Source organism: Triticum aestivum, chromosome 3B (genome assembly GCF_018294505.1).
Source record: "Triticum aestivum cultivar Chinese Spring chromosome 3B, IWGSC CS RefSeq v2.1, whole genome shotgun sequence".
NCBI lineage: Eukaryota > Viridiplantae > Streptophyta > Magnoliopsida > Poales > Poaceae > Triticum > Triticum aestivum.
The window spans coordinates 112,999,264-113,011,048 of record NC_057801.1 but is presented as its reverse complement, the minus strand read 5'-3'; the positions used below and the strand labels follow the sequence as shown (position 1 = coordinate 113,011,048).

At 39.9% G+C, this 11,785-nt stretch overlaps 1 protein-coding gene across 23 annotated transcripts; it reads left to right on the top strand.

The window, feature by feature from the left end:
* Positions 1-5,629: 5,629 nt before the first annotated feature.
* LOC123068899 (uncharacterized) lies at positions 5,630-11,375 on the top strand. Of its 23 annotated transcripts, none has more exons than XR_006432089.1 (8): positions 5,630-6,939; positions 7,019-7,236; positions 8,157-8,245; positions 8,542-8,610; positions 8,946-9,018; positions 9,639-9,747; positions 9,901-10,085; positions 10,816-11,375. XR_006432089.1 is itself a non-coding variant. In XM_044491588.1 (7 exons), exons 3-7 carry the CDS (start codon positions 6,756-6,758, stop codon positions 8,573-8,575), a joined length of 309 nt encoding a protein of 102 aa, XP_044347523.1. In that variant the 5' UTR covers positions 5,630-6,199; positions 6,299-6,349; positions 6,480-6,755; the 3' UTR covers positions 8,576-8,610. The 23 variants fall into 23 exon arrangements, 7 of the variants coding, with proteins under 7 accessions (XP_044347523.1, XP_044347522.1, XP_044347521.1 ...); XR_006432086.1 differs by having other exon boundaries at positions 9,639-9,778; XR_006432088.1 differs by having other exon boundaries at positions 9,639-9,857; positions 9,956-10,085.
* Positions 11,376-11,785: the final 410 nt, after the last annotated feature.

The following is an 11,785-nucleotide window of genomic DNA, read 5'->3' as shown; positions in this document are numbered from 1 at the left end:
TGCTTCAACTAGGTGAGCCTTACGCTTGCAGTTTGAGGCTTTCACAATTTAGTTCGCCGTTTTTTTCTTCTTCCATTTTTCCATTTTTTTCCAGGCATTTTTTATTCTATTTCTTTTCCTTTTAGTTTAATTTTTTCTTCTAGCTTTTTTATTAGGACCCCAATAAGACCCGAAGTCAGATGTTGGAGGCTGGGTGTAGCGAACGAATGACATACGGGGGATCGAACTAGGGACCTCAAGTTTCAAGCTAAGCGACGATAACCAACACGCAAACATGCCCTGTATGATATATAACATCTTCTTCCTTCTTTTCTTATTCCTTCTTTTTTTTCTGTTTTTTTTCTTCATGGTTTGATGATTTCTTTATAACTCGTGAACTTTCTTCAAATCGATGAACTTTTTTCTCAAAATTGATGATTTTTTAACTCAATTCAATGAACTTTTTTTAAAATTCGATGAACTTTTTTAAAATTGTGGATTTATTTGAAAATCCATGAACTTTTTTCAATTTCGATGAACTTCTTTCAAATCCAGTGAACTTTTCTGAAATTCGATGACCTTTTATTAAAAAATGAATGAATTTTTTTCAAATTTGATGATTTTTTCTTTCAATCTGGATGAACCTTTTCCAAATTTGATGAACCTTTTTTAAAATCGATGAACTTTTTCATTTTATAGATGAACTGTTTTTGTAAATTGATGAACTACTTTTGAATTCGTGAACTTTTTTCCTTTTGAAAAGGAAATCTTAAATTTTCTGAATGTTCGTGAACATTTTTTGAAATAACTTCCATACTTTGCTACAGCGCAGCTACATGTTGCTCTTAAGTATTTTTCACGCTTCTCATGGTGAGTAGTAGCAGGTTGCTCAATTGGTGAACGTAAGGTGTAAATGAACGTAACGTAGGAAGCTTCCCTGGCGCCTGAAGCGCCGAGTAGGTCCCCGTTCCGAGGGCTCCATCAGCACAAACGAGCCCAACGAAAAAGAAACATTTGTTCTCGACCGATCCTTACGCGACCCCTACCCAAGGCCTGCGAGATCTATATCTCGCGGGAGGCTATGTTTCGTCTCGTCTGAAGACTTTCCTACATGCATACCGTACAGGGCCGGCCCATTCTTTGAGCGCACATTTGTTCATTCGTTCGCTGGTCGTATTCGCTACTATTATTATTTTTCCTTTTGGTTCATTGTTTCTTCTTCGGGATTTTTCGATTTCTTCACTAGTTTTCTTCAGTTTTACGCTCTTCTTTTTTTAACTGGTTTTGTTCCTTTTTCTGAGTTTTTACTGATTTTCATTTATTTATTTATATTTTAAATTTATATTTGTTTCTTTCTCTGTTTTCACTGGTTTCTTTTCTTTTCTTCCTTTCTACAGTTTTTTGCTTCTTATTTATATTTTCATTGTTTTTTTTGTTTCTTTCTTCCTTTTTCTGTTTTCACCATCTACCTTCATGTTTCTCTTTTATTCAACACATGTATACATTTTGCAAACGTATTTGTATATTTTTCATGAACATCACGAACATTTTTTGTATATATCTTTAACATTTTCCAAATATATAATCAACATTCTATTTGTTTGTCTTTGTTTCACTCTCGGTTTTATCTGTTTTTATTCTTTTGTACCATTTTATTTTGGTTTCCATTTTCTTTTCTTTTGCTTTATCTGTTTTTCCCTTTGGTTTTATTTTATTTTCTTTGTTTTTTGTTAAATTTCATCGGTTTCCTTTTTTGTTCAACACATGTTCACTTTTTAGTAAAAATCCAAAAATATTTGTGTATATTAGAAACATTTTATATATACACGTTTAATTTTTTTACTACATATACACGTTTTTCTGAAATACATGATTAGCATTTTCTGAATACCTATATTTTTTATGTCTTTTTTTTTGCATGGTAATACGTGTCTCATTCATGTCATAAAGATCAAATTACAAGTCACGTAAAGACCGACATGACAAAACTGAAAAGATAGCAGAACATTGTTAAGCTTGACACCAACGTCCATCACTTGCCTCCGGCACCACCACAGCAGCCACCAAAGAAAAAAAATGACGGATCACCTCCTCACCCGAGCTCGACGCGGCTCCATCGCTGATATGCAGCTTTACGGACCTCCAAGGTGGCTCACCAAAGATGAAGTCATTGCCGTTGAACAAATCAGACCGGGGCAACACCCCGGACACGCTATCGAACTCCAGATCTGAGACCCCACAATGACTAAGACGCCGAAGTAGGAAACCATACCTGCCACCCATCAACCACGAACCCAGCACACGTTCTGTCTTCCAGATGTCGTCGATGCAGATCACAATCTGCATCTGCTCCCGAACTACCTCCCAAGCTCCGCGCCGACGATGGAGTAGACGTCGTCGCAACGGCGGAGCCCGAGGACACAAGTCCACCACAAGGATGCCGTCGCCGCCACGATATCCCTGCTTGAACAGACTAGTTCCCAAATCCATCACCGAGCAAAGAGACGATCACCTCGTTGGAGAAGAACCTGGAGCTTCTTTATTCAGCATCGCCGTCGCCACCGTTGAAGCCAAGACGTCGGACGATCTAAAAACCTAAGCTATTAGGGCTGTAAACCTAAAGAAAAACGATCCGCAAACACGGGATCCGGCGACCCCCCTCATGACCGACGACCAAGAGGTCGCCGGCGGAGGAGAGCCGCCGGAAAACGGCGCTGGAAAGATCTATATTTTTTATGTCTGATGTCTTCCATACACGTTGTATATTTTTTGTATATATTTAATACATTTTTCCAATACACGTTTCTCATTTTTTTAATACAAGATTAACATTTTTTAATACATGGTCAACATTTTTCCTATACCCATTTTAAACACCATTCTAATACAAGATTAATGGTTTTTGAATACATGGTCAACATTTTTTCTATGCACATTCAATATTTTTTCAAATGCTTGATTAACATTTTTTCAATACTATATTAAAATTTTAAAATACATGGTCAACATTGTTTCTATACACATTTAACATTTTCTCAAACGCTTGGTTAACATTTTTGAAATATAATATTAAGATGTTTTTTAATACATGGTCAACATTCTTTCTATACACATTTAACATTTTTCAAATACTTGATTGACATTTTTAAAATAATTGTTTAATGTATTTGTTTCAATTGCTTGGTTAACAGTTTTAATTTACACAATGAACTTTTTTCACACATATTATATATTTTCTTGTATACATTTTTCCTATACACTAGAAACATTTCCTATATATATTTAAAAAAATTCAAATGCATGATTAAAAATTTGAAAACATTATGTAAAGTTGATTTTTTTTGTAATATATATGTTCAGAATATTTGGGGGTGTAAACAAAGTAAAAAATAGAAATTAAAAAACTAAAACAAAAAACCTGAAAAAAAGGAACAGTAATAAACGAGTAGTGCCTCCCGCGCACTGGGCCGGGCCATGCGCTCACACGACTGCAAGGTACTTCGGCGAGTCGGAAGCTTGTCTCCGGGCCGTGCTAGCACTAACCACACGGAACAGGCCGTACTGAACATTATCTCAGGAGATGAAAAAACTACTCCCTCCGTTTCAAAATAAGTGATTCAAAAATGACTCAACTTTGTACTAATTTTAGTATAAAGTTGAATCACTTTTGAGTCACTTATTTTGGGACGGAGGGAGTATGTACTAAACATGACTTTTTGGAACAGAAACGACACAAAAATCTGGAAAAAAATCTTTAGAGTAAAATTGCTATAGAAATCCAGAATTTACGTGTTAAAAATATAGTTAGCAGAAAAATATAAAAAAATGCAATGTACTAGCTGATACATTTGCCATATTGTATTTGTTAAAACTACGACACACAAAATACCTACAAAAGGAAATATCCATTATAACTGCGAAATGGCAAAAAAAAGTCACGGTGTAGTACAAAAAACAAAGACATGGCAAGAAAAAAATGACATGGAAAATGAAAAAGTAATTTGTCGTGGAAGTAGTCATTTCCACGTATACACACATGGTAAAAATGCCATTGTCTAACTAATAATGTGTCATGCTAACTACAGTAAAACTACCATGGTGTAATTAATTAATTGCCATGGTCTAACTAAATAAAGTGTCATGCTACATACAATAAAACTACCATGGTCTAATTAATAAAATTCTCATGCTACCTACAATAAAACTACCAAAGGTCTAATGAAAACAATTGCCATGGTCGAAATAATAATATTGCCATGCTCACTTACTCATGTGAACATGGAAAATTAGGAAAAAAATTCTCTCAGAAATATGAAATTTAGAGAAAACACGGCAACTTGATTGACATGGCAATTGTGGAGGGAAAAATTATAAGTTTTGCCATGTGAGTAGTACACAAAGATGACAAAAAAAGCAGTACAAAGTGACATGGCAAAAGTACCAAAAATTGTTGTATATGTCATGGCAATTGCACAAAAAATGTGACAAGAGGTCATATGGGCAAGTTTTTAGGAAAAAAAATGGTAGATTTGCCATGTCAAATTTAGGACAAAACGCATAAGTATAAGTTTTGCCATGTTAGTAGTGCACACGATGCCAAATAGTAACATAGTAAAGGTGGCATGCCTAATTTATAATTTTTCATTCCATAGGTTTAGTGGAGAATGAATAAAACATAGTAAATGTGTCATAAATTTATTGATTTTTGCTCTATATGTCCACTCGTAAAAACAACAGAATTTGCGCCATGGCTAGTTCACAGTTAAAAAGCAAGTAAAATTGCCATGCAATGAATAAAGTTCTAATCGAAAATAAGATTTGATAGCAGAAACATATTAATAAAAATACTTTTCCATGGCATGACTATATATGTATTACAACAAAGTTAAGGTGGCATGGCAAAACAATATGAAAGTTTGTCATGCATGTGAACCTAGATTTATAATATAAATATCGCAAAAATTAGGACAAAAGGATTGTGGTCTAGTTGTGTTGTGTATTGAACATATAAAGCCTCAAGAAGTGCTAGGCAGTATAGCTGGCCAAACGGGCCGGGCTAAACAGGCCGGCCCGCGAGCACGCCGGCACGGTCCGCCATGGGCCAGGCACGACACGGGCTAAACGGGTCGTGCCCGGCACGCGGCACGCCTTGGGCCGTGCCTGGGCCTGGAGCCTGGGCACGCGGGCCGGCATGGCACGGCCCGTTTAATTTTTTTTATATTTTTTAGTTATATATATATATACCTAAAATACAGCCCAACAGGCCTAAAAACCAGCCCAGCAGGCTGAAAATGTGCAGCCCAGCGTGCTAAACGGGCCATCGGGCCGGCCCGTTTATTAATCAGGCCGTGCCTGGGCCAAGGAGTAGCGCCCGTGGGCCGGCACGGCACGGCCCGACTATTAAACGTGCCATGGCGGGCCGTGCCGGGCCAGGCACGATTAGCACAGGCCGTGCCGTGCCGTGCCGGGCCGGCCCGTTTGGCCAGGTCAGCTAGGCAGGATGAAGGTAGCCACGTCGCCTCTGATCGCCATGAATAGTACTCATGCCACCGCTTGTAAATACTGTGCCCCGCCCGGGGCATTTTAGTCTTTTCATGTGCAGGGTATAAATCAGAAACGCTGCCGTGGAGAAACCCTCGCCGCCGCCTCCCGTCCCATTCGCCTCCCCCTCAACCGCCTCCTCTCTCCCCGCTCGTCCCCTCCTCTCCCCCACGCCGCCCCTCCTCTTCCCGCTCGTCTCCTCCTCTCCTCTTCCCTCGACGTCGTCCCTGCTTCCCTCTCTGACCCGGGCCAGAGCCTCGCCGGCCGCTCCCCCCCAGCCGGTGTCCCTCTCCAGATGCATCCTCCACGAGATCCGGGTACGGAGAGAGTCATGGTGGTAGGGGCAGATGCGTGAGGAGGAGAAGGCCGTGGTCATGGTGGCGCGACGGAGGTCGTGCCTCGCCCCCGCCGCTTCTCTCGCGCCCCCCTTTTCCCTGCCCCCTCCCCGGCGTCCTTGCCTCTGCCATGGCCTCCACCCTCCCTCTCCATCGACCTTCCTGAGCTCTCCATCTTCAGGGTCGCCACCATCCGATGCCGCACGCCATGATTCCAGATCGGCTGCAGGTTGAGGAGCGGTTGCTGCAGTGAGGGCAGCAGGGTCCCCACCCCGGTGGCTGCGTGCAGAGGGGGAGTGGTCAAGGACGGTTGCCAGTTCATGGAGGAGAGATGCAACACAGCCGTGAGCTCTTTCTTCCTCCTTTCCTCATCTTCCCATGGTGAACTGAGCTCATACTTCCTTTTTTTTCTTCTAATTGTGCACATAGTGTTTGGGTTGCAGTTGATTCCTACACTCAGTTTCAGTGGTGGCATGGTGTCCATCTCCAGGCCGGTTGCAACCTTCTGCCCCCATCATTCCCTGTATTTTTTTCATAATTTACACACTAAGTTGTAGATTGGTCGGATCTATTGGCATTAGGCAGCACAAGAATAACAATATTTGTCTGCTTTTTCATGTGCAGGTTCAGCAGCGGCAATGCTCAAGATAGAGTTAGGCCGGTCTGAATAAACAGAGATGAGCAGCAGCAGGGTTGGGTGCCCCATTTGTACGCATTGCATTGGTTAATTTTGTTGTGCTCATGTTTCCGTTTCATGCCTCAAGCTCAAGACGCGCGAGGTGATGGTTTGGTTGGGATGGTGCTGCTGCTCCGCAAGTACGAGCTTCTGCACTGTGTTTTGCTCTCTCAACTTGCCTCCCCTTGAATGAATGGACGCAGAATAATGTGTTGACAAGCTACATGAGGTTGGGCTTTGCGATTGCACCCTGTTTGTGTGCTGGCAGGAAGGAAGAACTAAGAAAAAGTGTGTTGTTTCGCTGGATTCTTCTTCCTTTGATTTCACCAAACTTTGTGGCAGTGGTTGGCTTCTCGACTCCGACACTCTGTATGGACTAGCCCGGTCTTTGCCCAGAAGTTCTAGAAGGTATCCTTCCACCAAATGAGCCGCATCTGAATAATGCACGTGGCCTGAATATTTACAACTTTGTTATCTTGATTCTTAGGTACAATGCTGAAAATTCAGTAGAACATGGTGCTCCTATAAATACTGATAATCCGGAACCTGGCAACCATTGGCTTTTGAAGTTTGGCAGTTTGTTAAAGAGCAAATTGATCCAAGTGAATTGATCCAAGTAAAGAGCAAAACTGAAGTACCAATGTACCTCTTATAAATTTGGTCACTATTGTGCTCTCTGACAGGAATGCAAGTTTTGTGATAAAGGTCAGTTGTTCTGTATATTTTGGTTTCATGCAGTATGAAGTATGAACCGCATGCATTCAACTATGATTTGTTAATATTGAATTGCATGTTCCTCTCTTCTGCGTAGTGTATATGTTGTTTGAGGCCATATCAAAGATGAAAATGATTCAGACGGCAATGTGTTCACTGTTTCATCTAATGTATATGTGGAGTTCAGTCTGTTTCTTGACCCCCTAGCTGTGAAAGTGTTGTGTCTTTAAAATATTCATTGTGTATTTAAAAAAACTTAATAACATATATCATATATTTGTCATTTAAGAAAATGTTTATTTTTCAGAAAAATTGTCACTGATTCCAAAGTCACTACCAATTTCTTTAGCGTTTCCCTCCTAGGATTCAGCCATAAGCAGACAAAGAAATCAGCAGTTTTCTCATGACTAACTGTAAGGAGACTGAGCGCTGTACCTGGGTTATCAAACTAGCTAACAAACTGTGCTCTGTACCTGGAACAGACTATACTGTACACAGTACCAAGCTATTAACAAACTATACTGTTCACTTATTTTGGTATATATAAAAAAGCTCAGTGCTAATTTTTTATGAACTTGTGCTAACAAACTATACACAGTACCAGGGTTTGTTCATTTGTTTCCACTTGTCAAGGGTTAGGTACTGGCTGCCTTCCATTTTTTTGTTGGTTGACCTCACGCTTCGTATATAGACTGTGTAAATTTATCTTTTGAATAGTTTAGCTTTAATATAGTCGATATTCTCATCAAATTGATCGATGTCAGATTGGAGCTAATTTCTTTATAGATCAACCATTGTTGGTGAAGAATTTTGTTTCTGTAGCTCGAGCATGTTGGTGCTCAGATTTTTTTTTTCATGATGATTTTTAGATCCGATCACTTAATTTGTTCACATACTACTTGATGTTGCAGGGTCCACAGCCAAAGCACCACTCGAGTTTCATATGCAGTACAAAGACGAGGCTAGAAATTGATCTTAAGTCTGAAGGAACGTCACTTTTGTAAGTTTTGTTTCTCTACTCCCTCATATGCAGTACAAAGACGAAGCTAGAAATTGACCTTAAGTATGAAGGAACGGCACTTTTGTGAGGTTTCTTTCTCTACTCCCTCATGTGACCATGGTGGTATATCTGCCATCGGCACCTTGGCTTTATTTTTATAGGTTTACTTAGTAGGTCATACATTAAATGTTCTACTCCCTCATATATTTTCTTCAGTTAGTTTCGTGCAGCATTTTTGGTGTTCGTCTTCGTGCCATATGTTTATACTGAATATTTTTCTTGCTTATGCTGTTTAGGAAAGAAGAACAAGGATTAGCAAGAGGCTGCTAAGGAGGCTGCAACACCTCGTGCCCAACATGGACAAGGTAACTAAATCAGTTGAATTGATGCACACTGTCAATTCTGTCACCACATAGAGACGAGATTTTCACCATGAATTGCAGAAGATCGTATTCTCTAAAGTACTAAAACTGACGACTACATGCCTACATATTTAGCGATATAAACTAACTACTAAAGTACTAAAACTGACGATCTAATCAAAAGTGGGAAGTGTTGCCCACGGAAATTCAGAACCTTTGTAGTTGTTGATGACTCAGACCTTAGTTACTTCAGATTTCAGAATCGCATTTGTTCAGCTATTCTCTAGGAGAAGTCGTGCAATACAGACATATTAATAAGTTTCTTCTTGAATATGCAGCAAACAAATACTTCAGACATGCTGCGTATTGCTGTAGACTACATCAAAGTGGGTGCTGCAGGACCAAATTGAGGTATGCTCAACATAGACACATCGGTTATATAGCACACGCTTCCAGGAGGGCCTTGTTAAAACATATCATTTTCCATTGCATATATCATGTTTCGATAATTTTGAGACAAGCACAAACTGACTAATTACAAATAGGATATTTTTTACCAAATAGAAAATGATAAGATGTAGCGTTGAAAAGTGGATTTATGCGCTTATTATCCACGGTTTGGTTTATGCTTGTTAGGTATGCAATGTGCTTGTGTTTCATAATTGTCCACCGCACCATTGAATAATAGCTAAGGTAATAAGGAATTTTACTTTGATCAAGGGTCCGGTAGATATGTCGTATATGTGATCTCGGAATTTTGAAAGGTGTTTGTTGACAAACATGCAAGATTTATTATTTTTGTTTCCGACCTGCATTTTTTTGGCCACAATGGCTTGACCAGAGATATGAGGAATATATCACTTATTTCTCATGGTAGTTTGCATATTTTTGTGAATCGTATGCCTTTCTAAGAAGTATGATTTGCATAGGTATCTCCGTACAGTTGGATTAGAAATTGAAACTATCCTCAACATAGATCATGCCACATAACTTGTCACGGTTTTGAAAAATGGGCGTCAACTTTTTGTCAGGTTGTTGATCTGGAGATGACTGGCTCAACTGAGACTGTACCACTTCACCGCCTTGACGAATCGAAGGATTACTTAGTAATTTTTCTGGTGACACCAATCAGGCCAGATTGTAAGCCCTTCCCTGCAGTTTGTTTGATCAGGTTACCCCATTGTTCAAAGTGGATATGCATGGTGCTTGTGGATTCATGCTATTTGGACCGAATTTGGCTTTTTGACCTGGTTAGGCATTTTCTTATTCATGCTATTTGGACCTAATTTGCAGAACGTTAAAGTCACCAGCTAGGATTTTGACCTGGTTATCTGGTTTTGGCTTATAGCACAACATGGCGGTAGTGTAGAAAAGATCTAAACAGATTCTGAATTAACCCAACTAGACATGGAAACCAAGAACGACCTATCGGCTGGGTCCAGTTCCTCATCTTTGTCTCCGAGCAAAATGATCATCTGGTGACGAACACCTCCTCCTTCTCTTCTCTATATGTGCTCCTCCCTAAAGGAGATCCGGATTCTGTTTCTATTAGCAACAGATATGTTGATTTGCTGCTACCTGTTCTTCTCTATATGTGCTCCTCCCTAAAGGAGATCCGGATTCTGTTTCTATTAGCAACAGATATGTTGATTTGCTGCTACCTGAAACATTTGTCAGTGACACAATAATGTTGAATCTTTCTTTGCTATCTGCACAATCATCTTTTATTTTATAGCCTTAATTGTTAAATGGTGATGTCCAATTACACTTTTTTTGCTGCCACAATTGCTATTGTAATATTTGTAGATTTGATTACCTGCTTTGTTATATGCAGATGCATATGCAGCTCTGTATTTATGTTTTCTTAAGTTGTATATGCATGGCCTATAAATGATATAGTTGTATATACAGTACAAGGAGCACTTTGAATCATGGTTGTATATACAATACAGGGAGCAACTTTAATCATGATGCATATGGCCTCATTTTAATTGAATTATGAAGAGGTTTTGCTCTGTTTTGTGTATTGTAATATGGGGTTTAGCTATGTGGTATACAATTAATGGGAATTGCTTTTTTCCTTTAATATTGAAAGCTAGAGAACTGGAGGTAGAGTAATAAAAGCTGCTTCCTTGCTGAGTTTTTTGTGCAGAGTCGTGGATGCATAATATTATCCTCATTATGTTCTCTTTGCATGTTCTATTGTAGGAAGCGGATGCTACCAAGATCATGCCAAAGGCAGAGCATGCCAAAGGCGATGCTCATTCCCGTTCTTAGTGAGATGGGTTTATTCGATGCAAAGTATGAGCATTGCAGACTCTGGCGAGCTGTTGAAGGTCGATGAGGAGGACGCCGCCACCACCGTCATCAGGCTGGTCCACATCCACGCGCTGCTCGGCGTCGCCAGGTCACCGGCACAACTCCTCACGCCCAGGTCATTCAACATTTTCTTTCGCTTTTGGTGTGTTGCATTTAGAGTCTTTCTTTCCCATTTTACCGTGTTTGCATGGTAAGATGTTTGGTTGGATTTGAAGGTTCATAGCCTTGGCTCCAAAGCTTCAAGCTCTTATAGAAATTAGAACTGAGGGCCTTTTAAAATGAGTCCTGCATAATAGTGTTGTTCAGTGGGATGCAGATTGTTTGGTAGTCTGATCGGCTATCCTTGGTGCTGATTTATGTACTGATTTCATCATCATATGACTACAATAAAGAAGTTATGTGTATACATATTACGAACTGCTGATACTTTGCATCAGTGATTTCAATTCTGTTGGCCCTCCTTAAGATTGCTTGGGAATGTGAGGCTTAAAAGTTTCAACCATGTGCAATGTGCTTCTCGGGTATGGATTTGTGTCTGACTAATTAACGGTTCTGTTAATACTGATATGTCCTTGAACATTATATGGGTATTGCATCGCTTGTACTTATAGTATGTGAACATTTTTTTCATATGTTTCAACATGTGCCCGAATAATATTAATGTACACTCTTTTAATACATGGCTTACTCTTGGCCTTTGCGCCACTGGCACAACCGGTCATCTAGTTGATATGAACATGTGATCGATCGGGGAAAGCCAGACGCTCATGCTTGACTATGCAGCGGGCGAATGCCTCGGGCATGAATGTCATGTCATCTCGTGCGCCTAGATTTGTAGTTGCCATTGAATGGTAGTTCC